The sequence below is a fragment of the Gnatocerus cornutus genome, chromosome 9 (assembly GCF_029298725.1).
Source record: "Gnatocerus cornutus isolate USDA-ARS CGAHR chromosome 9, icGnaCorn1.1, whole genome shotgun sequence".
NCBI classification, from domain to species: domain Eukaryota; kingdom Metazoa; phylum Arthropoda; class Insecta; order Coleoptera; family Tenebrionidae; genus Gnatocerus; species Gnatocerus cornutus.
Window position 1 is genome coordinate 7,488,331 of NC_142241.1, and position 23,412 is coordinate 7,511,742.

Consider the following 23,412-nt stretch of genomic DNA (forward strand, 5'->3'; position numbering starts at 1 on the left):
CCGAAGGCAGCGAATTTTTTCTAATATACAGAGTGAGTCACGCGCAACCACCCGCAGCTCTCATCATAGCTAACCATGATGTAGTAACAATTATAGAGAAAACGATATATTTGTGCATTTAAGACCCTTGTATTCATCCCTTTATACGGTTTCACAGATTATTTATCCCTTACAAGGGTGCAACGTGGGGTGAGTGCAGCCGTCTGAATATTTCGACGCCTGTTTTACATCTCTCTCGGATGCCCGATGTTCGTGTTTATTTAGTCTCTTTTTCGTCGTGATAAATCTGTTTTATAGATCGACAGGGGTGAGAGACGATAAAGCGAGAATTTGATTATGTTCCAGATTGATTTTGTTGATGAAAATCTACGAATGCGGCGGGTCAGTTTCTGGAATTTTACGCTGATGAATTACGGTTATAAATAATCGCGATCTACAGGGTGTTTGAAAAAATCTTTGCTGCAGTATCGCATAAACAATCAGTTTTTAATCTGAAATATGTCGGTTTGAGTTTCAGAAAAATTAAAATGAAGACAGTGTGACCAACATTTAAGCAAAAACAAGGCCTCCTTGAACAATAGGTGATTATGGCCGAGATACTGTGCAACCAGCAATACAAGTTCGTTAACACGACCCAATTCGCTGTTTACACATTCCGCCACAATGCTTCGCATGTCCGAGTTTATTTATTGTTTACATTACAATTCGCGAATCTCACTGACAGATTCTGTCACCCTCGCAGATTTTCCGCTCTTAAATAAAACTCAGATTTTTATGTCCACTAATCCCGTCGTCGCCGACAGATTCACTTTATTTATAAATAATTTTCAGGAATATCAATTACAATAAATAATTAAGTCCTGTCATCTAGTCTTATGGCATCACTGCTGCTTAAATAAACAATTTCGTCAATTGTTTAACAAACAGAACAAACACGAGGAAGCGGCTTATATGGAACGCGTTCCCGGAAGATCTTGATGAAAAACTGTCGATCACGTGGATTTTCCACCCCATATTTGCTTGCGTAAACGAATTATAGTAAACTGTATCCGGCCATGAGGTGTTGGGGGTGAGTTCTAGGATCCCTGGTTCCCCTTCTTCGCAGGAGTAAACTAGTGATCGGTTGAACTTCTTGAATGTTGCGAAGTCATCGTCTAAACGGCGATCCGCGTTGTCTTTGTGTTTGGCTAAACACAAAGGCCCAGCTAAAAGAAGGAAGTAAAATTTATGTCATTCACCCTATTTCCGAGAGTTCTTACCTGAGGTGGGCCTAGGCCGCCCCCTTCTCGAGTACTCCACCCCCGCCAACACCCTAATCTTCGCTTGAGCTTCATCCGAAAGTCTATCGAACCCCCCGTGAGGCTCATCTGTGATTATCAACGGGTGGTAAAACTCAGCGCTATGGGGGTTGTTACCACCATAAACACGAAAAGCGTAGGTCAACCCCCTTCGCAACCACAATTCTGGCGCTAGAAAGCCATTCACGTACCACGCTAAAGTTGTCGCTGTTTGACCCGTGGCTCCTTGGTACCCCCTCACACCCCCAGACGGACCTAAGTAAGCCCTAAACGTGCGAATTGTCTTGTCGTAGATCTGACCTTTCGGCCAGGGCTCACGAAGACGTGTATCCGAACGGGTGAAAGAGAAACAATTAGAAGTTGGCTCTTTGGGGTTGAGTTCTATGCTGATGTTGCTCTTGGGGTAAAAATCGTGGAATGTGGGCTCTTTATTGTGGTCGAGGCGACCCATCGCCCAGATGATGTAAATCGAGCCCGTGGTGGGGTACTCTTTGTCGCCGTGGTCCGCTGGAAATTGTAGTTTGATTGCGTTTAGAACCCCCAAGAGCTATCAAAAATCTTACGTGATATTAAAGAACGCCGATAAGTTATGATATTGATACCGTTCTCCCTCGTCGCCGTGTGTATCTGATTACTTTCTTGGCCTCCAACGAGGTCATCTTTGCACACGCCCTTGTACTGCCCCAATACTTTAACACACTGCAATCTCGTTAGTTTTGACCAAAACATATTAAGAACGTACCGGAGTCAAGGCTGTGATATTATAATCCATGGCAAAGCCTCTATAACCGTCCAAGTACGCCACTGTAGCGTCAGAACCCAACATCTGACTCTGGTCCATCGAGCCGGATATTCCAAACGCCATGTAAGCATTCTCGTCGACTTGTCCAGCTAACTGTATCGTAATAGCTGGTCCGAAAATTTCCCACGAGACTTGAAAGTCTTTGTGGAGTTGCAGACAGTTGGGAAAATGGTGCTTGTGGGGCTAAACAAAACAACTGACTCTGAGGGTTGCACAATCAGCACAAACTTACGAAAACTTTGATGAGAGACGGCGGCACGTTGAGACCATCAGGAATGATAATAGACCCTAAGTTCTCTTTGGTTTCGAGATCGAAGATGCTAAACCAATCGATATTGAAAATTGATAAGTCTCCAGGCAGTTCTAAAGTGATGGTTTCGCCGTGGTACTCCCGCAATGGATCTAAACTGAATTTTGAGTTAGGCAACCAGTTAAACCCGTTCAACGAACTCACTATCCGTATTCATCAGGAACTTTGTGCCCCTTTGAGACAGGTTGCGCCCCCACCCCCGCCCAAAAGTGCGCCTTTGCTTTTCCATCATACTTAAACTCGTTCAGTTTTATTCTTTTTGCATCAAGGATTTCCACAGCGCCTGACGACACTGAATTCGACTTTCCTGCTAATTGTGGGATTTTCTGTACAGTGGGCGGCTCAAATTCTTCGGGGATATAAATATCACCAAAAGTGTTCTGGCTTAAGAGGTCATAGATCGCAAACCACTTGATATCGGTGATTTTTTTATCATCGGGCAGTGTTAGAGTGAAGTCCTTTTGAAGGTAGCGAGCCAGAACGTTGGTTCTAAAGAAATAAGTGAGTGTGATGGAGTTTTGGAGGTGGAAACATACTTTCCGTATTCATCCGGAACTATGAAACCTTGAGGACCGGGGCGATTCGACGCCCCGGCCCAGAAAAACGTATCAGCGCCGTTGCCGTCGTAATCGAACGATGTTAACAGAAGAGTATAATCATCGACGGCGTAGACATCGCCGTGGACTTCATGGTGGTACGAGTTAAGTTTTCCGATGTGTTTACCCTTGTATGGGCCTTCGCTGTCTTGACATAGAACTAAAACAACAGACGGTAGAACGAGATCATGCTCCACTTTTTCTGAAGAAAGTGTCTTTTCCTTATGGTACAAAAATTTAGTCTTTTTTAAATAAAACAATGACTGTGACCTTGATAAAAAGTCTTCACAGTTCAACTTCCTCTGGAATTTTACAATAGTCCGTTTCCGGGTTGCCCCACGTCACCTCCGGACTCATGTGAAGACTCTTTTAAATTTTCTGGAGAAACTCACCTGAGACAATTAAAAGGGCCACGAACACAAAAATCCGCATTTTCACGACCGCAACTTGCACCGTTTTGGCATTTTGTCGCAAGAAATGCGATTTCACGCCGACATACTCGAACTCTTACAACTTTCTACCTTCTTGCAAGGCTGCGTTCTTCGGCCTCGCTCGACGCAGCGGGAATTTCAACGATGGATCAAGCGCGAGACTTGTTTGATCAATAATGGCGATGATCAATCGCGGTCTCAACCACATCACCATTTCTTGGAAAAACCACGATGATTTACACGGAATGTGTGTGTTGGAGATGTTGGATGAGATGAAGCAGTGGCGGGTCGTGTACTGGGGCGAAAAGAGCGAGACTAAGGTTCGAGGGTTGGCTCCGTGCACTTGTTACGACTTTAGACTGAAGAGAGAAGACGGCGGCGAGTGGAGAATGATCAAAGGGGCTACGACGGACGAAGGGTTTTGGACGTTACACATGAAACGCGCGGTAACTGTGGGGAAGTTACCCTTAATCCGGAAAATCGCGCACTCTAAACCTTTATTGTTAGAAGTGGAAAACAACGCCATGAAGACGCCACTGAATCAAGCGATTGAGAAGAATGATCTTCAGTTGGTCAGTCTGTTGGTGACTTTAGGGGCTAATGTAAACACTGCGACGTTCTACTCTAAAAGAAGTCCGTTGATGACTGCGGTCAGTCTGGGACACTTAACAATCGCGGCATTTTTGGTTGACAAAAATTGTGATGTTGGGAGTACCGACATCAATGGTCTTAATATCCTACATCACGCTGTGGACTCCAACAATTTAGAGAGCGTCAAATTTGCTTTAAAACACACTCAAAGCGTGGATTCTCAGGACCACAGTGGATGGACACCTCTTTTACGTGCAGGTGTGTCTTAAAAACTCACAATTTGATCTAAACCTTCACGTTGCAGCCATTTTAAACTGTGATAGAACCATCATCGAGCTACTTCTCCAACACGGGGCGTCCCCAAAAATTAAAGACAAAAATAGTCTTGATTTTGAAAAACACCTAACTCTTGCTTCAATCAAATAAGCCTTGCAAGTCGCTCAAACTTTGGCGTTATGTGACATTTCATTTCAAAATTCGCAGTAATCAAATGGGAGAATCTACCTCGGCGGCATCAAGTGAGTGAAAAACTTAAAGTGAAGAGTTAGAGTGTTTTTAGATGACTCGCTGACAAGGTCCCTAGGCCGTCCAATCCAGGGACTCCCCGATATCTTCATCCCTCCGAACGCTCTAACACGTCCCGTTCTCAACAAGCAAGCTCGGAAATGTGAAGAAATCTGCATCCAATTCGATGTGGATTATCCCAAAATTACGATAAAATAGTCACGATTGTTTTGTAGGAAGATTACATCTGTCGGATTTGTCACGGCGGGAATAGCTCAGGAAATTTACTCACTCCCTGTCTCTGTAAAGGAACTATCGCTCTAGCCCATTTGCACTGTTTAGAAATTTGGTTGAACGAATCCAATAGAAATGACTGCGAATTGTGTCATTATGGTTTTAGAGTGATAAGAGAACCAAAGTAAAACCTCATTAGCTCTAATCAGTTTTCTAAGTGAGAATTGATAGGTACGGAATTCTATGGTCAATTTTCGTCTTTCTGAGACACCCAAACGAACATTTGCGCGAGTTGATGGTGGACCTGCTGACGCTGATCGTGTACACGCCCTCGACGGTGACGTCGACGTACATGTTGATGCTGCTATGTGAATCATTGTCGAAGAACAACAGAAGTGGCCTTTTTTCCAATATTACAGGTTTTTCCGCGATTTTCGGTAACCAAAAATTGATTTTTTTTCTAACGAAATAGAAGGCATTGCAGCGATTAACTTTATTTACACCTCATGGTTGGTAATAACGATAGAAAAGTACATCGAGTATTGGAGCGATTGGTACAAAAAGAATTGTAAATTGAAAGTCATTCTGTCTGCAAACAAGCTCCAACAGAATCCGTTAAGTTTAAACAACCGCGACAGGAGTTAGGGATTTTTGTTTTTCACCACGGTGAGCACATGACAATTGACAGTTCAAGTCAAAATAATGTGTGGCTGATGTTTTTAAAAATAAACACGATTTATTATAGTATGTGATTGTTTATTAAAATGAGTGCTTCTAAATCATCGCGCACTGTACATAACCCTGTTTTTAAGAACAGTATAACAAAAATTCTGGAATCTCGTGAATTGGGGCTCAAAAGGTACCTCGGCTGTGAAGATGACATTATCGCCAAAGTGTACAGCAGCATCGATAAGTATAAAAAAAGTGGTTTTACTCCTGGTAAAACCAGAGGAGGAATCTTCAATTTGGAGTACAGTCTTGACGGGTTTGTTAGACACTCAACAATACGTGAAATAACCTAAACTTGCAGAAAGCTCTTGGTGGCTGCCTGCGAGAACAACTGCGTGTTGGTGTACGATGCCTCCACTCAACAGTTGATAAAAACCATGGAAAAAGCTCACAATAACTGCGTCAATTGCGTCAGGTAAACCGAATTAAGAAAACAGTCTGAATGCTCTCTTAGGTTTTTAGATGACAGAATGTTTGCAACGTGCTCTGACGACAACACGATTAAACTCTGGGACACGAGGAATGTAAAAAGCGCGACAAGAACCTTACATGGACACTCAAACTGGGTGAAAAATATCGAATTTCTGGAACATGAAAACATAATGGTCACGTCTGCTTTTGATGGAAGCATCTATGCGTGGGATTTGAAAAGCCCCACTGAAAATAGCATGTTATATGATAAAGTTCTTGTGATAAATGGCTTGATGAGGACCAAGCTCACGCCTGATGGTACAAAAATGGTAATTTCAACCACAGGTGGTCTCATTGTCATTGTACATGATCTCAATCTCGCGACACTGGCGAACGATTTTCGCTCATTCAAGGTAGTTTCAATACTAATTCGTCATATGAATCATGGTCAAATTTCAGCCCATGTTGTACCGTTTGATGCAAACTAGCGGTCAAAGTTTCCCTGCAGCCACAATATTCAATAATTTATTTTCACCGTCGAGGCGGCGAAATCGCGTGGAATTCATCTCGGATTTCACGATCGATGCTGAAGTTATTAGTTCCTTACAAATCCATCCGCATGGCTGGAACTGCGCGTCTCGGTGCGTCAGCCAGGATGAGAGCGAAGAGGTATAACCGAATTTATTTCAAATTTTGCGCGTAATTCTCGATGTGTGTTTTTACAGTTTACTTGCGTCCATGATATCCAGAAGAGAGAGATTTACCTGTATGAAAACTGCGAATCATTCGACGAGGATGAAGCTGTGGAGAATGCGGACGATGGCAATGCGAATCTCAGGCCGACAGATTTGTGGATGGGCTTTATTTCAAACTATCAGTACACTAGTGATCGTCAAGCGCAGCCTAACATGTTTGAGAATTTCCAGTTGCCGTCGATGGGAATCATCAACAGTGGACTTATCGGGCGGAATAATTTCGGGGAGTACTTTCAACAGCATCCCGAGGAGAAGAATAGAGTTACAGTGAATTTACCGCGACTGACTCATTACGTGGAGGAGAAAAATGTTGGGAGGGGTTATATCAAAGAGTTGTGTTATTCTCCAGATGGACGATTGATTTGCTCTCCGTATGATAAAGGAATCAGACTGTTGGGTTTTAGTGGAAAATACGAAGAACTGTCGTACTGTGTGCCCGATACTCCGCAACAACTGACGACGTTAGTGCAAATGAACAATTATCACAAAGGAATTGTGGTTTCTTGTAAATTTAATCCTAGAGATTTGACGTTGGTTAGTGGTTGTTTAGGTGGTGAAATTGTTTGGTATAAACCAATATTGTAAAGTTTTCCTTACGAATTTCATTTCCCTACATTGTATAAACATTTTATTTTTAAAATTTAACAGACAGTATACACAAAAAGGTTTTAATGAACAAAGATAACACCAATAAACTTTCTCCATCTAACAACTAACTTTGCTTGTGCAATTTGATCACTTTTTAATCTCTACGCTTTAAACGTTCTGACGACTCTCGAAACGTACTGCCTGCAAATCGGACACTCTGCCAGCTTTTTCCCGCAGGCGATGCAAGTAGCGATATGTCCACACTCCAAAAGAACGCAATCTAGCGGTGCATCCATGCACAGCTTACACAAATCCTCCACATTCTCAGGCAAATCATCTTTGCTCTTACGATTGTCTTGCCATAGTCGCTCGGCTTTCTCCAAAAGTTCCGCTTTTTCCACGCAGCCCTTGTAATCCACTCTGTTGTAGGTGAGCAAAACTTTTAATTCCTTCGCCGATAAAGTCGCTAGATCTTCAGCGCTCGCGTAGTTAGCCAAATTGGGAATTTTAAGGAGAACGGGACTCGACTCGGCAGTCGAGGTTGAGGGAGCTTCAGGGGGAGCCGTGGGTCTTGGCTGAGGCGGCCGCGGAGGACGTGGAGGTGGTCGCCTGTCTTTAGGGAGTGTGTTTGAAGTATGGCTTTCACTGAATCTAGAATCATGGTATAAATTTCCTGAGCTACTGGATGCATATACTGGACGTTGTTCCATGGGGCGGCTTCTACGGTCAGTTTGACCATTGAGTCGCTCTGGCAAACTCAAAACGGACTCGACATTACCTTAAAATCGCAGATTAAAACCAATTTACACAAAAATTAAGTTTATTACTAAATATCTTATTCAATACTGTGGAACTCTTGGTGTTCTTTACTGGAATGCTCCTGTTACACAGCAGTTCTACCAACTCACGTTTCTCTACAAGTGGTAACACGTTAATTTATAAAAGATTTTTTATAAGGGTGCATTTACCGACTAAGCCGAAAGTGGCGATATTGTGACGGTTTAGATACTCTTGCAGATCTTTTGCTTTTAACTTCATTAACTCGCTGATGTCTGGCGGTCTGGTTATTAAAACTGTGCATTTTTCGCAGTAGCAGATTCTGCGAATCAAGATTTGAGTCTCAGGTTACAAAGTGTGGTATTTTACCCGTTCATTCTCTTCATGCACTTTGTGCAATATTGTTCCTTGCACTCTCCACATTGCAAAATCCAGATGGAGAGTCGGAACGTTGAACCACACTGTTTGCAACGCATTTTCGTGGGAATTAAACATCTGGGTCTTAAAATCTTCACGTCCACATATTTTAATCAAAATAAATGAGTCATGATTGATTTATTATTGTTGGATTAGCTAACCTAAAAATAACAACAATGACACTTGACACTTTAATGTGGCGCCCTCTTGAAGCTTGGAATTTGGTGATTTTTGGTAATTTAGTTTTTTAGTGTTGGCGACGAAATACGAAGACGTCGAAGTGTCAAGTGTCAAAATAAAAACAATTATCCAGAAAATTTTCAAAAGCTTTTTAAAATGTGGAAATCGTCGAAAATGGACCCTGTCAATGACAAAAACAACATCTTCCACGATCTTCTCGAAGCCTGTAAATACTCAGTTCCTGGCTCTCGCCTTTCCAATTCATTACGAACCCGTCTGGAAAAGTATTCCTTGAACATCCGTCGAGAAATCGTAAACCGAGTTAAAGTAGGTTGCTCCCCGTTGTTTCTTGCTTGTAAAAAGGGCCAAACTGAAATTGTAGAATATCTCATTTCTGTCTGTGGAGCGGACATAGAACAGCGCGGATTGTATGAAGTTCCAGACGACAGGTGAAATCTGCCATGTGTTGTAGTGACGCCACTAACTGTGTCTTTTAGATCCACACACGTGGTGACTCCTCTTTGGTGTGCGGCAGTCTCTGGAAAGCTCTCAGTGGTGGAAATTCTTCTTAGACACAATGCTGATATCAACGCTGTCTCTGACACAGGGTCAACCCCCGTGCGCTCGGCGTGCTTCATGACACACTTTGAGATTGTCAAGTACTTGGTGGAGCACGGCGCTGATATCAATCGGCCGAATTATAACGGGGGCACATGTCTTATAAACTCGGTGCAAAGCGCACAATTGTGCGATTTTCTCCTGAAGCACGGGGCTGACGTCAACGCTAGAGACATCCAAAACAAAACAGCGCTACATTATGCCATTCAGGAACATAGGTAAAGTGAAAATTCTAAAGGTCATTGACCCAACACACATTTTAGGTTAGAGACCACAAAGTTGTTGCTTAAAAACGGAGCTAATTACAATGCCAAATCACGCTATGGAGACGACGCCCTTCAAATGGCTTGCCTGAAGGGCGCTATTCGAATTTTCGATTATCTCACTGTAAATATATGTTACTCAAGTGAAAAACTCGCGAATGCTCATGAACTGATGGGGGCGACATTGCTAGAGGAGCACAGTGATGCGGTGGTAGCGCTTTATCACTGGAGGAAGGGGTTATTGTGTAGACAAGCGCACAGGCTTTTGCCTAAACAACCAGTTCGAGAATTACGTGAGGGCTACAGGTACCAAAAAGAGTTTGAAACTATGGAGGAGTTAGATAATATCGCCACAGATCTCGATTTGATTCGTACACAAAGTTTAATAATCGCGGAGAGGATTTTAGGGCCACATCACAAAGATACGATCTTCCGTTTGATGTACAGGGGGGCTGCATATGCCGACATGCTGAGGTACCAAAGATGCATAGATCTGTGGCGGAGGGCCCTAGAAATTAGGGTGGAAAAAGACTCAATTTTGTACACAGACACCTGTTTTACTGCCCAAGCTCTAGTCAGACAAATGATCGATTATAACGAAAAAACGGTACCGAAAAATGAAGATGACGCCAAGCAAAGGTTCCATGACGTAGTGTGCACTTTTAAATTGATAACAAAAGACGTCCTAGGTGAGACTAATTTTCCACTAAATCATCCTTTTTACATGTTTGTTTTTGTAGAAATTAGACAGTTATTGACCATTCGTCCTGTATATAAACGCCAAATCGATTTCTTTGATAAAATCTTAAAATGCGTTACTCATTTGATTTATCTCATGATCGAAACGGCGAAAACCCCCGAACAAATCGCAACAATCGTCCATTTAATAACAAATTTAGTCCGCCTCGATCCCAGAAGTGTCCTCACAGAAGATTCCCTCCTTCATTTGTGCGTTTCTAAATATAACACCATCAGATCTAGTTACTTCGTCGATGAAGACACTATCGTAAGTCGTTTGTTTTCGTTTCGACCAATCACTACACTCATTACTTAGGTGATATTTCCAAAGCCCAGCGTGATCAAATTTCTCCTCGAATGTGGTGCCCACGTCAACGCGAAAAACGAACAAGGCTCCACTCCTCTGCACATAGCCACGGAACCGGAAAACTACTCCGATTGGGTAAGTCAGAACGGGGGAGTGGCTAAAAAGTACTTGACCCAATTTTTCTATAGTTGATCAAGTTGCTGTTGGAATATGGGGCTCACATAGATCAACCCAATACGCGCGGAGTTTGTCCGTCGGATTACATAATCGACGTGAGTCGACGATCTGATATTGATATTCACATTTTAAACCACGTTAATTTGAAATGTTTATGCGCCAACGTAATTAGCAAATTTCAAATACCGTACAGGAATCAAATACCGAAGACGCTCGAGTGTTTCGTCAAACTCCACGAACCTTAATCGAAATCGGAGCGAACCGACAAGACTCAAAAAAGTGATATTTTGTTTTTAGGTATTTTTATAACTATTATAATGTAAAAAGTTATATTTATTAACAGGAGAGACTTGTAATTTATTTTCAAACAAGACTATTGCTTGCAATTTTTGTTCCTCATCGATACATGTTATATTAAAACCACGTGTGTACATAATTAAATTATTTTATGGAGAAAATTACACCTTGTTACCATTTTATATTGAGGGCGTTTGTTGTTTTCTCCACTGCGTGATACTGCGTGTGCAGTAGAGCGACACACTTGTCACTTTCCTGACCTCCTAGCCATCCTTCATAGAGATCTTTAACAAATTTATTGTCTTCTGGCGACTGAACAGGCAACGACGAATACAAATTCTCTAACTCGTTGGTCAATTCTTTGAAAGGGGTGCCATCACGGGGTCGAATTTGGGCTCCCCCGTTCAAACACCCTAAAAGCAAAGTTAAATAGAACCAGTAACTAAAGAATTCGGTTCCAACGAACCTGAAGGGCACGCCATGATTTCCACGTAATGGTACTGCGATTTTCCCCGTTTCAGTTTCTGTACCAAATTCTGGATATTCCGGAATCCATTAGCTATGGCGAAGCGCAACAAGACTTTACCATCTCGCTCTAAGAGCACCTCGCGAAAATCTGGATTTCTGCCAAATTAACAGTTAGTTTGATTCCATAGGTGTTGGGTTCTCTGACCTCAAATGACGGTACTCCAAGTTGTCGACGGTTTCACCGAACAGTTCTTTTGCCGCGTATCGAAAGATGTGATCTGAATAGCCCCCAGAACCAGAACCCGTGTGTCTATATACAACAGGGGAGATATCCGCGTTCTGTTTCAGTAGCCAAGGTTGGGAAAAACTCGACTTTTCTAGGTCCTTCAAATCACAATTTTCTTTTTCCAACATTTGTTGAAGCTCAACTAAAATGGTACATTTATGAAACGAAAATTAAGTGTTAAAATATACTGGCAGTGATAACGCAATCGACGTCACGACTCTCCGTTTCCTGATTAAAAAAATCTTCCCTTGCCGCCTCCAGTTTCTTGTCATAACACGGCATCAGACTGACGTGGTAAATGGAACGGCCCCCTAAGTTGCCCCCAACCCACTGTTTGATGAGTGACCCCATTATTTGTTGGGGCGACTTTGTGGTAGAAATATACGGAAGAATGTAACTTCCATGGGTTTTTTCAGCATAGCACACCCAGCCAGGGCAACTAGACGCTAGCATGGGTAGAACGTTCTTCACGCCGTCGCTTTCGGTAGCTCTGAATCTCCTGACGAATTCTTTTTGACTTTCTAAAAGTGCAAAATCGTCAGCTATGGTCATGTCCACGACCATATCAGCTCCTAAATTCTTAAAATACGATATAAGCTTGGCAGTACAGTCGTTCACTGGAATGTTGTAATGATGGGCGATGGATAAAACTGGCTGGACAGAAAGGGAGACTATTATCAGTTTTATTTCAGCAGTGTTGCCTGAAAGCTTCAGTTTGTTGTTTTCATCAAAAACTTTAAGAATTTCTTCTTGGCTTTGTTGAGTTACTAGGACGCTCTCTGCGGACGTTATACAGCCCGAGCATGCCAAGCAATCAGAAAGGGAAATTTCAACTTTTTGGAGTTTTTGGGTACTGCCATCCTAAAACGTTCTTTTTAATGCGAAGAAGTTAATGACAACATGTAAATCCACCCCATCGACTTGTAGATAAGATCCATCGTCTTGAATTGTGATTTTAGCCCCCGTGCTACTCTTACTTTTGTCGATTTGGACTGGTTTTATGCACTCCTGCAACGCAATTTTAGGTTATGTACACACTCATTTTTACTTACCTGTGACGGTGTTATGAAGTCGTCTAAGTCAGTCAACTGCAAGACTCCGCTGAATCGCGACATTTCAACAGATTCACTTTGAAATAACGTAAATTGTTAATAAAATAAAATAAACACAGGACACTTCCATGGGGCTTTAACAGCATAACGGTTGGTACCACTTTGTTTCTGTCATTTTAATGACAGGCGCCAAATTACGATCTTCCGCGCGATTAATTGCAATTCAAACGAGCGTAAAAAGTTATAAACAATTTCTCCCGGTTAGTGTAGGGTTGAGGTGCGATGGGAGATGGCGAAGGGCGTGAAAAACCGGAAGAAACCAAAAAAATCATACACACTTACCCCCTGATAAGGGTGAGTCATCTTATCGATTTTAAGCACTAACTCGTATTAATAGCATTCAGATATGCCCGACGAAATGAAGCAAGAATCTATGGAATTGGTGGTGACGGCTTGCGAAAAATTTTCTGCAAATAACGAAGCAGCCGCGAGAATGATTAAAGACGAAATGGATAAGAAATTCGGGGCTCCCTTTCACGTAGTGGTGGGCGAAGGTTTCGGTTTTGAGATTTCGTTCGAGTGCCAAAATCTGCTCTATATGTTTTTCGGGGGGAATCTGGCGATTGTCGTGTGGAAATGCTGATACGTTTAAATGAAGGTGTTTATTGGATTATATAAAAGCTATTAGTTGATACAAACTGTCTTTAACGATAATAAAGAATATTTCAGTCATTTTTATACAAAAAAATTGTGACATCATCACTGGAATTCGGTGATGTTTAGCGTGAGAAATGTCAGAAGTAAAGGATGGATAAATCAGTCTAACAATTGACTACAACACGATAAAATAATTTGAAAAATACAACTTAAAACAATCAGTTGGTCAATAACAACATTGCACATTCCGTTTTGAATTCACTTTTAGAAAAATAAATCTACTAGCAACTGCGCTTTTTCCGTTGCGTTTGAGGTACAGTTAAGCTAAAGTTAAAACAGGAATTGTTAAAAATTGGAAATAACAAATGGAATTATTGAATCGGCGAGTACCTCGTCACCACGTCTTTCGTATGTTTCGCCAAATAAAACGCCAACTCTCTGATTTTATTCACGTGGTGGTCAATGACGGCGGAGTCGCTCTGTTTACAGGCGTTCTGAAGAGAAGAACATTCGGTGAGAAGAAAAGGCACAATATCACACATGAACTTGATAGTTTTCCCGTCCAATTCCTAAAAATTACATGAAAATATTTTTCTTAACACTCGCTAAAATGACTTACTTTCGGCAAGATAGCGGCCAGCCTCGCCACAGCTTGCTTGACTTTCTCCCCACTAGCAACACAATCCTCTTTGTCCTGGATACTTTTACACAACTGCTGGATACTTCGAGTTATCATTTCCGTGCATTCTATAACCGTTTGCTTATCCGGACTCGTACCGTACAGACTCTGCGTGGTGTTTCGCGACTGATCGTTATTTTTAATTTGATTCTTCAATAGCTGCCAATTGGGTGTTTTCAACCCTTCGCGTGTCTCATACATGCTCGACGGACGCTGATTCTTCTTGTTTTGGCGCAGTTCCACGTCCCCATTCTGAAACCCCAAACTGTATACTTGAACTTCATCAATCGAACCTTACTGAAGTTGGCTGTAAGGACGAAAAATCATCTCCATTAACAACAGTATCAGGCCTAACTTGTGACAATCGACTTTTCAACTCGCTGTTCTCTGTTTTGACACTTTCCAGTTGAGCTTTCAACTGATTTACTTCCGCTTTGAGATCTAGAATGGTGCTGTCAGATTGTTGCAGTTGTTTCGTGAGCTGCAGCACCGTGGTTTGTATTTCTGGCGGTTTTTCCGCTTCTTGTATCGTAGGCAGCGTGGCGTAGTCTTCGTCTGGGGCGACGGCGTCGTAAAGAGGATCGTCGTCAGACACGGGCGAGTACTCGCGGAGATGTGTACGACTCGGACCTATTTAAAAAATTAAGAGGTTTTGAAAAAAATAGTTTTTTGGGATATTGTTACCTTTTTCAGCCAACATCTGACGCCTCTGGGTGTCAATCAAAATGTCAAAGACCAAACTTTTTAATTCAGGCGTTGAAAACCGGGCAAGCTTTTGGCGACCTTGATTACGAGGTTTCGACATTGAAGAATCCACCGGCAGAAACGGGACGACGGTAAGATCGATGGCGTCAACGCAGCTCAACCAAACTAATAAAATAAGTGTGAAACAGAGCGGAAATGAGGCAAAACAGGAACTTACCGAAAAAGTCCTATCAGAACGGCATAATTATACAGAAAATTAATATCAAATTCAGTGCGTTTGTGGTTTTGTGTACTCAACAGACGTCAAAACCGCAACCAAATGTTGTTGAGTCTACTTTACCCCCCTTTACTGCTAAGACAACTTACTCGCTTCCGTTTCCCGTCTGTCGATCTCATCGAAGACATCCATAGCCAACTGCTCAAACAACACATTCTTCATTTTTTGCAGTTTTGTCAAGGAATTTGGATTAGATTCGAAGCCTCCAGCGGGGAGGATAAAATGAATACCATTCTGATGATCGGGTTTGCGGTGCGTCAAATACTGTATAAAAGCGTCTGTCAGCTCATACTGACTCTCAATGAGGCGATTTAAAACATCTTTGTTTACATTTTTCCTGAAAACAACATCTCAGACTGATAAAAACGCATGATGTCATGTGTTTACTTTGCATAATCAATGGGCGTTTTTCCGTGCGCGTCTGGGAATGTAGGATCACCGCCGTAAACAAGTAGCAATTCTACTTGTAATTTTTGATCAGACTTGGCTGCTATGTGTAAAGGAGTGGTGCCCCTTTCCTAAAAAGGCGACATTGAATAAACAAAAAGTTACAAAAGCGTTATCTACATCGTGAAAGTAATTAGGATCGGCCCCTTGGACCAGAAGCCTGAAAGAAGTCTCTAAATTCGGCGTCCTCACGCTGGCATGCAACTGTTTTCCCAGTTCATTCTCCAAGCCTTCATCATACGTGGCGTTGTCACGAAACGTAAAAGCGCAATTCATATGTTTGGCTTTGATAAACTCACTCTTAACACTGATAGGATCTTTGGGATTTGGCTTCTTTTTCATAAATTTCGAGTTGTTCTCCAACAGCAAATGCTCCCAGATGTTGTTAGCACCATTGTTATTCAACATACAAACCATCTAAAATCAACAATTCAATTTGGGAAGAATAGGGTTATAACACTGACAGCTAACTGATTTGGATGCCAACTACTTTTCTGAATGGACTTGACTTGGGAAATGTGTCTCCCAAGACTCCTGTGGATGCTACAACACTGTGTGCATAACAAAATCCCTTTGTTTATCGACGCCCATGTCGCATCTACAATTAAAAGTTAATGAAGTTTAAGTGGAGAGTATGACTCACCGGGGGCACCGCAGTCACCACAAATTTCCACGTTTTGACGAGATTTTGCCCGCGACATGGTCAAAATCGAGAGGTGTCTTCAAAAAAAAAATGTAAACACAAAAAAGGTTATAAATATAAATAAACAAAGTTGAACTTGTTAATATTACTGTCAGCCATGTTGCGACTGTCACTTTACAGACTGAAGTTAGCGCGAGGGAGACCTTGGCGCTAATTTTAAATTGTACACCGCTCTTTTTTCAGTTTATTTCTCAACAGGTTTGGTTACATTGAGTACAAATTGCTTGTCGTCTTTTCTTCCTCTTAATCCAAAGAGATAAGTCGAGGGTTTCGGAACATTCGTGGAGTTATCCCTCATGGTTTGTTGCGACTGTTCTTTCAAGCTGGTAGTCTGGAGTTTGAAATTAGATCTGTGGTAGCTTCTCAAAGTTTGGGAACTGTGGGTTTTACAGTGCGACAGATTGGCCTAAAAAGTCTCATTAAACTAGGATTGCAAATGGTGTTTAGGTCTGGGTAAACATACATAAAGAATTGCCTTTCGTTTCAGATCCCAAACGTTCCAAAGGTAGTTTTCGTCGATATATGAAGGGATAGGGTGATCCACGGTTTGGACCTCAACTTCGGTGGTAAGAGGCAATTCCGGGGGTTCCCGCACCAACCTACAATCACACATCAGCCGCGGATAAACTCAAAAATCTCGTACTCTCTGATGTTCTGCAGCAAAACCAAGCGATTCTTCACGTTCAACAAGTTAATCAGCTCCGGTTTTCTTCGTGCCAAGTTAATACTCTCCATAATACACTTTTCTGGGGTTTTTCCGAACGCAATTCCCGCCTCCAGCGACGACAAGACGAAGTTCAAATTCATAACTTTAATAACACCCAAGTTGGGGTTCCCCGGTAATAAAGCTCCTTCTGTCATGACGAGCTTCCAGGCGCAAAATCCCAAGAACTCCAATTTAATTTTCGTAATATCTTTATAATTCACGGAGTCTATGACTCGAGCGTTAATATTCACGATCGGAATTTTTTCACCCTGGCGACGCTGTAATCGTTCGGCGTCCGTCATCACAGACTCGCCTGGCGGGATCATAACCTCGGCGGTAGAATCCGAAAAAGATAACACTTTCAAATACTTGTAAAGATTCGACAACATTTGGTTGACTTTAGCTAAGAGCACAGTTTGGTCTTGAAGACTGGACCATATTTCCGCCAGTTTGAGAAAATGGGGCTGTAATAACACGTTTCGTCAAAAATGATATGATGGAGGATGGGAAACATACAAAGACTTGATTCACAGGGATGGCAATGCGGTGGATAACGACCCGGTGGAGCTCGATGAGGGCGCGTTGAAACGTGGAGAAAATCTGTGAGGAGAGGTCTTCAATGCGTTCGACTTCGTCGATAAGCTTCCTAATGTAGAGTTCGACCTGTCTGTAGACGACGAGGGATTCTTTTACGTAGTCTACATTCTCGACAGTCAATCCTTTTGTTGGCCGACAAATAACGACGTAGTTGCCTCTTTCGTTGAGCTCCGTGACATAAACAAAATCCAATGCTGTGGTCATCAAATTCACTTTATCCATGACGGAGATGAGGGACTTTTGGAGCTCGGCGGCAGTGGCGTCCAGGGCCTCGTTGATGAGCCTTGGCACTATAAATAAAAGTATAAAGAAACCACAGTGGAGTCACTCACGATCTTCCATTCCTTCTCCCCCTTTCCCACAATCTTTGTTGAATAGCCGAATTCCAGTCACCAGCTTCGAAAACTCCATCAAATTTTCGATCTTGGTATACCTCGGTTGACCGACAAAATCCTTCAGTTCGTTCTTGTCTAGGATGCTACCAAGCGCAGCTTTCACCTCTTTGAAAACTGGCTCCTGACTCGGGTTCCCTAGCCCAGACGCCAAAGTTACATAATAGACAATTTTCCCATACATCACATTATAGTCTTCTTCCTCATTCAACGCTTTGATCTCAATAATTTCTTGCTCTAGAGGTTGCAACCTCTCCAAGAGCTCCGAGCGGTTCTTCTTCACTATCTTAAACTTTTGTTGAAAGTTGCAATTAAAATAAAACTGCATTTTCAGGGCTATCATGCCGGGGGTGCCCTGATTCTCGATTTTCGACACGACGTACTCGATGAAACGTTGGACATCGTCGCGATCGACCACATTTTTATCGGTAATTCCCCACGTCGGGTCTAATGTCAGAAGCTTGAGCTGAAACCAAAAATAGTCTCAGAAATCAAAAAAACAGAAACGTACGTAATAATTGAGAAAAGTTGCGTGAATTTGGATCCCCTTATTCGCGCATTCTCTGAGAATTTCTTTTTCGATGTTACGAATGGCTCCGTCGCAGTTCATGTTTGATCGATGACAATGACACAAAAAGTCACATAAAGTCGAATTTTCGAGTTCAGTTGTTTGAAAAAATTAGCAAAACCGCGTACGGCAACCAACAATGCAAAAAACGCGCGGATCGTCTCGTCTGCGGCCGGAACAAACAATCAACACACCTCGCCGATTCGAAAAAGTTGTTTCCATGGAAATTATTGACAAAACTGTCATTTCCCCGATAATTCTCATCGTATTGTTTTTTTGACAGTTTTCGTCATTTTTCACAGTTTCTGGTTGTTTTTTTTTGTATTTAAAAAATCATTTGGGGTTAAAAGCGCGTTGGTGGGGATCGTGGAACGCTAGCAGCGCTCTCTTTTGCGAACGGAGCTCGGTAAGCGAACCACTCGTGTTTCCATCCTTGTTGTAGCGTCACGTCTCACTTTAGCATCATGGCAGACATCTCGAAGGAAGATCTTCGTAAAGAAATCGCCGGTAAGTCCTGATATTTCTTGTAACTTTTGCGAAATCGCGTCGAAATGTACAAAATTGAGTTCGTTGAATTTTTTCGTGCAAGTTTTCTTAATGGATCTCGGTCGGTTCACGTGCAAAATCGGGCATTTTACTCTTGGCCGAAGCTTGTTTGTTTGAAACTCGCATATAAACAATGGCCGCACGACGCTATACCAGCATACACCATTTTATGTCGGCGTAAAATTGCGGATATCTCTGAAATTACGCCTTGTCCATTCGAATGCTGTTAACAAAATCGTTATAGAATTTTATTTGGGATTTTCGTAGGACCTTGTCTCTCCCGAATTTCGCGTATTTCTGCTTTTTTACCCGGATCAAGTCGGCTGGTTATGCGCGGCATCCTGAAAGCATTTTGTCATTTTTATACTCAAAATTTTGCATCGATTTCATCAGAGCGTCACTTTCCTCGACATTTCGTACCGTTTCTTTGTCGGAGTAGAGCCTTTTGTGGTTGGCGGGAAATCAGCTCGTAAACAAACCCATTTAAAAACGCGCTTCTGTCACAGCCATCTTGAAAGACGCCGACTTGTCGTCGACATCCGCTAAGAAAGTGCGCCAAGAGTTGGAAGAAAAACTCGACGCAAATTTGCAATCGCGCAAGAAAGAAATTGACGACTTGGTCATGGAGTTCGTAAGCTCTAAGGATAAGAAGAAAAAGAAGAACGATTCTGAGGAGGACGAGGAGGAGGAAGAAGAAGAGGAAGAGGAGGAGGAAGAAGAGGTAAGTGGGGGATTACCATTGCAACAATGTTTGTTGCCTTGGTAACGCTGCGGCGCCAAACTTAAAAAAAATGTAACAGGAGGAGGACTCCGAGGATGATAAAAAGAAGAAGCGTTCCTCAACCGGAAAGAAGCCTGCCGCTAAAAAGGCAAAGAAGGCGTCCGACGAATCTGCCAGCGCTAGCGAGCCGTCTGAGGGAGATTCCGAGGAGGAGTACTCTCCAAAAAAGAGTAAACCAATCAAAACACGCAAACTTCCCCCCAAGAAGAAGAAGGGCTCTGGATCAGACTCTGACTCAGATTGGGGAAAGAAGAACAAGGGTGGAAAGAAAGGAGGCGTATGTCAAAATCTCGTCACGTTTTTGTACAACTTTTGCAATATTTTGTTCACAGGGCGGTAAGCGCAGTGGAAGTGGATACACGAAGACCATGAACTTGTCTCCTGAGCTCGCAGCGTTGGTCGGTCAAGATGCCATGGCTCGTCACGAAGTCGTCAAGAAAGTCTGGGCCATAATAAAAGAACGCGATTTGTATGATCCGAAAAACAAACAATACGCCATCTGCGATGACGCATTATTCAAAGTTATCGGTGTCAAACGTTTCCGCACTTTTGGTATGATGAAATTCTTGAAAAATCATTTTATTAGTTAAATTATAGCCTCTTCTTTCCTCCATTTGACATCTTTCTAGCGCCTTTCCAAGTGTTTGCAATATTTTTTCAAAAAAAAAAAAATTTGAAATGATTTTGTTTGGTAGTTGGATGTTTGTAATTCGCGCTAGGTGGTAACAATTTAATGTTGAGTAGAAACTTTTACCTACTGACCCAAGTTAATGAATCATATCTTATGTTCTTTTTATAATTGAACACATTTGAACTGATTTCTAGGTTAAGAACATTCTCGTTTGGAATTATTTTAGGTTACTATAATTAAGATTTTTTTGTATGAAAACACTGTAGTAGTTTGTATGTGATTTGTGCACTGTATATGTCTTCTGGTCTAAATTAATAATGTGCATTGTGCATACAGTTTTAATTTTTGTTCAATAAATTTTGAAATATCCTACATCGAAGGTTTTTTTTTTCTCCTAAGTGGTCTTGAAAAACGATCGTTGAAAACAGGAATCCGAGGACGCCACAAACTCTTTGTGCAGGTTTACGACTAGGGTTCGTTTCGGTATCTCATCTAGAGATGGCGCAGCCTGTCCTTCCCCAGCCTCCTAATCCTTTTCGAAGCCGTCTTGGCGTCCCTTTAAACATGTCTCCTCGATTTCCGTCTTTCGTCCGTTTCCGATCACAGTTAGAAAAGGACGCGACGAAGCCGCTTCCAACGCGTTAAAAAATGACGAATGCGCACGTCGGGGACCGGTTTATTGGTTGGTTCTTCTCTCGTTTAGAGGTTGGGACAAGTTTTTAGTGAATGCAGTTTGCGCTGCCATGCAACTAAAACGATTTCGTTGTACCATGACCTGATTTCGAGTGCAATGCTGTATTAACCATCTCAAAAACATCCCAAGTCGATTTTCGACAACGTCGCCGAAAAGCGGCCTTGGTGCATCGCCAAGGCCACGCTCTTTGACGAGTCGCCGCTGCCGCATGTGACCGACAATCGAGCTGTCGCTGGATTCAAAAAAAAAACTCAAACCGGCGGAGGCGACGCGATCTCGGCGATGCACCCTCGGGTGCAGTATTTATGAAGATATTGATTTTTCTTTCGGGTGGTGGACTCTTGTATTTAAGCGAAAAAAAACTGGGCGTTGGTTTAAGGAGCGCGGATGCAGTTTAGGCGGTTGACGTCGGCGTCGGGACGTCGCTATGGTTACCAACTTGATTGATGGGACGGTGGGATACGCGACGCTCGGGGATGATAAACATTGTCGAATTTACGCGAAGGACAGAGTGACGAAAACGCGGATTAATTACGGAAGGGGAACAAAAAGGAGCGGGCGATACCAAATTTGAGAACGGAGAGTCAGTAGCGTAGCATGCAGGAGGACGTTTCAATGTGTCGCACAAAAATTAAAAAACTATTTCGGGGACTTTTCAAATGGAAAGAACAAAGCTCAAACTATTGGTATAATGTTTGAGAATTTTTTCATTACAAAATGATTTATTTTTGAGGTCGGTACTATTTTTTTGGACATTCGTAAAAGAATAAAAATTGCATTGATTAATGGGATGTTTAGTTCTTTCGGGTCCGCCGCTGCGTGCCGTGGTCCCCAAGCACCTAATTCCGTCCAGGTCCGGTTCTCGCGATTTCCTCTAAAATTCTCCGTTATTTTTGCAAGCGTCAGTGTTCGCATTTTGTTATTTTTATTACGTTTCTCGTCTCTGTCGGTTACTGACCTGAGCCTACGTCTACACACAGAGGGCACTACTATCCGAACGGCCAACGTTCGTCCGGTCAACCTCCCCAACTCGATCTTGATTGACGACCAGTTGAATTTTTCATTTCTTCCATTGTCTCACACTCCTCATCGGATTTTAATTTTATCTCATTGTCGAGATTGACAGGCCGCCGATTAATCAGCGTAATGGGAACAGGAGGGGTCCGAAGGGGCCGCCCTGCGGTGCTCCAACTTATCTGTGCTAATTTGTTTTCATTTCTGCTTCTTGTTTCGTCGGAACAGTTAACAGCCTCGAGTTGTGTGTTTTTTTCTAGATTCGTTCGTTGACGTATAATTTTCGTTCGATTTTAATCACGCCATTATGATTTATTTTGATGTTCCGTTAGATGGATTTTTCGACGCCACAAGCACGAAACGAAAATCACTTGAAACTTGGCGATAAAACAAACGTTCGAGTGTCTCTAGCAATAGAGGTACGACATCGGTAGATTATATAAGCAGCACATAACAACAACTTAATTACCATTTTATGTTATTATAGAGCCATTACTTGTCAGAAGATTTTATAAAGCCGCGCCACGCGCTTACTTTATATCTCTTGTTATTCCTAAATGCAGATCTCTTGTCTCGTGTCGTAACGACTTGGCAAAAAGTGACACTAAAAACGCGCGTAATTTATTTCGCTTTTACGCCGGTTGCAGAAAATCGGTGCGAGTGTTCAAATCAAAGTAGGGCAAAACTCCGTTTACCGGGCGCTACGGTTCATTTCCACTGCACTTGTGAATTTGAAAATTTGGATTTTCTCGAGACTTTCTCTCTGTAATTTTTCACTCCGATTCATCAGAGTGTTAATTGGATAATTGTGAATTTTTGCATCGGAGCCTCCGGAGGCGGTTGCATGATTAAAACGAGTGCAAAGTGAGACCTCTGAAGAAAAAAACTGCTCTAAGAACGTAGTTGTTCTTTTCGGTTGCGTGCCGGAGATAATACGATTATGTGTTTAGAATAATTAAAACTTTGCACATGGGTATATGCACATTTCAACTTCTTTATCTTTTGATATAATTCACTCCGTTTCATATATATTAAGCATAAAAGAAAATTGTTATGCAAGTTGAATTTCTAAATAATAAATTAGTAGCGTGTCCTTGTTTGTGAAAAGTTCCGCTTTACTAAATAACTATTTTAAATTAATGCCGGTTATTAGAAGAAGGATGGAATAAACGGTTCTCTGCTGCAG

At 42.2% G+C, this 23,412-nt stretch overlaps 11 protein-coding genes across 11 annotated transcripts; 6 read left to right on the top strand and 5 right to left on the bottom strand.

Moving 5' to 3' along the window:
- Positions 1-769: 769 nt before the first annotated feature.
- knk (cytochrome and DOMON domain-containing protein knickkopf) lies at positions 770-3,579 on the bottom strand. Its single transcript, XM_088044784.1, has 8 exons — positions 3,399-3,579; positions 2,947-3,166; positions 2,555-2,899; positions 2,333-2,507; positions 2,041-2,283; positions 1,862-1,997; positions 1,260-1,805; positions 770-1,205 (listed from the first exon to the last, which is right to left on the bottom strand). The coding sequence occupies exons 1-8, from the start codon at positions 3,436-3,438 to the stop codon at positions 892-894; spliced, it is 2,019 nt and encodes a 672-aa protein (XP_087900910.1). The 5' UTR covers positions 3,439-3,579; the 3' UTR covers positions 770-891.
- A 27-nt stretch (positions 3,580-3,606) lies between these two features.
- flip (ankyrin repeat and SAM domain-containing protein flippy) lies at positions 3,607-4,454 on the top strand. Its single transcript, XM_088044792.1, has 2 exons — positions 3,607-4,286; positions 4,333-4,454. Exons 1-2 carry the CDS (start codon positions 3,614-3,616, stop codon positions 4,452-4,454), a joined length of 795 nt encoding a protein of 264 aa, XP_087900918.1. The 5' UTR covers positions 3,607-3,613.
- Positions 4,455-4,465: 11 nt separating this feature from the next.
- On the top strand, positions 4,466-5,411 carry LOC148168431 (E3 ubiquitin-protein ligase MARCHF3-like). The gene is made up of 5 exons (XM_088044794.1): positions 4,466-4,546; positions 4,588-4,721; positions 4,769-4,950; positions 4,998-5,203; positions 5,242-5,411. Exons 1-5 carry the CDS (start codon positions 4,519-4,521, stop codon positions 5,409-5,411), a joined length of 720 nt encoding a protein of 239 aa, XP_087900920.1. The 5' UTR covers positions 4,466-4,518.
- An 8-nt stretch (positions 5,412-5,419) lies between these two features.
- On the top strand, positions 5,420-7,325 carry LOC148168432 (DDB1- and CUL4-associated factor 10 homolog). Its single transcript, XM_088044789.1, has 5 exons — positions 5,420-5,751; positions 5,797-5,910; positions 5,950-6,319; positions 6,366-6,575; positions 6,632-7,325. The coding sequence occupies exons 1-5, from the start codon at positions 5,531-5,533 to the stop codon at positions 7,244-7,246; spliced, it is 1,530 nt and encodes a 509-aa protein (XP_087900915.1). The 5' UTR covers positions 5,420-5,530; the 3' UTR covers positions 7,247-7,325.
- LOC148168433 (E3 ubiquitin-protein ligase rififylin) lies at positions 7,273-8,699 on the bottom strand. Its single transcript, XM_088044791.1, has 4 exons — positions 8,396-8,699; positions 8,218-8,348; positions 8,077-8,163; positions 7,273-8,027 (listed from the first exon to the last, which is right to left on the bottom strand). Exons 1-4 carry the CDS (start codon positions 8,500-8,502, stop codon positions 7,411-7,413), a joined length of 942 nt encoding a protein of 313 aa, XP_087900917.1. The 5' UTR covers positions 8,503-8,699; the 3' UTR covers positions 7,273-7,410.
- An 80-nt stretch (positions 8,700-8,779) lies between these two features.
- On the top strand, positions 8,780-11,205 carry m-cup (ankyrin repeat protein mann-cup). Its single transcript, XM_088044785.1, has 6 exons — positions 8,780-9,072; positions 9,121-9,459; positions 9,505-10,193; positions 10,245-10,510; positions 10,559-10,684; positions 10,738-11,205. Exons 1-6 carry the CDS (start codon positions 8,780-8,782, stop codon positions 10,969-10,971), a joined length of 1,947 nt encoding a protein of 648 aa, XP_087900911.1. The 3' UTR covers positions 10,972-11,205.
- LOC148168435 (putative cytosolic Fe-S cluster assembly factor GJ13047) lies at positions 11,101-12,999 on the bottom strand. The gene is made up of 6 exons (XM_088044790.1): positions 12,830-12,999; positions 12,690-12,785; positions 11,966-12,638; positions 11,697-11,919; positions 11,490-11,647; positions 11,101-11,436 (listed from the first exon to the last, which is right to left on the bottom strand). Exons 1-6 carry the CDS (start codon positions 12,890-12,892, stop codon positions 11,195-11,197), a joined length of 1,455 nt encoding a protein of 484 aa, XP_087900916.1. The 5' UTR covers positions 12,893-12,999; the 3' UTR covers positions 11,101-11,194.
- Positions 13,000-13,069: 70 nt separating this feature from the next.
- LOC148168436 (dynein axonemal light chain 4) lies at positions 13,070-13,482 on the top strand. Its single transcript, XM_088044793.1, has 2 exons — positions 13,070-13,183; positions 13,227-13,482. The coding sequence occupies exons 1-2, from the start codon at positions 13,112-13,114 to the stop codon at positions 13,470-13,472; spliced, it is 318 nt and encodes a 105-aa protein (XP_087900919.1). The 5' UTR covers positions 13,070-13,111; the 3' UTR covers positions 13,473-13,482.
- On the bottom strand, positions 13,477-16,420 carry Git (ARF GTPase-activating protein GIT1). Its single transcript, XM_088044787.1, has 9 exons — positions 16,238-16,420; positions 16,059-16,192; positions 15,715-16,011; positions 15,535-15,665; positions 15,237-15,484; positions 14,850-15,035; positions 14,464-14,795; positions 14,106-14,417; positions 13,477-14,055 (listed from the first exon to the last, which is right to left on the bottom strand). Exons 1-9 carry the CDS (start codon positions 16,293-16,295, stop codon positions 13,858-13,860), a joined length of 1,896 nt encoding a protein of 631 aa, XP_087900913.1. The 5' UTR covers positions 16,296-16,420; the 3' UTR covers positions 13,477-13,857.
- A 48-nt stretch (positions 16,421-16,468) lies between these two features.
- On the bottom strand, positions 16,469-18,826 carry LOC148168438 (cilia- and flagella-associated protein 206). Its single transcript, XM_088045492.1, has 6 exons — positions 18,504-18,826; positions 17,933-18,458; positions 17,520-17,890; positions 16,941-17,467; positions 16,761-16,896; positions 16,469-16,703 (listed from the first exon to the last, which is right to left on the bottom strand). The coding sequence occupies exons 1-6, from the start codon at positions 18,600-18,602 to the stop codon at positions 16,482-16,484; spliced, it is 1,881 nt and encodes a 626-aa protein (XP_087901618.1). The 5' UTR covers positions 18,603-18,826; the 3' UTR covers positions 16,469-16,481.
- A 119-nt stretch (positions 18,827-18,945) lies between these two features.
- Positions 18,946-20,892, top strand: Non2 (upstream activation factor subunit spp27 homolog Non2). The gene is made up of 4 exons (XM_088045494.1): positions 18,946-19,067; positions 19,613-19,827; positions 19,907-20,164; positions 20,220-20,892. The coding sequence occupies exons 1-4, from the start codon at positions 19,025-19,027 to the stop codon at positions 20,475-20,477; spliced, it is 774 nt and encodes a 257-aa protein (XP_087901620.1). The 5' UTR covers positions 18,946-19,024; the 3' UTR covers positions 20,478-20,892.
- Positions 20,893-23,412: the final 2,520 nt, after the last annotated feature.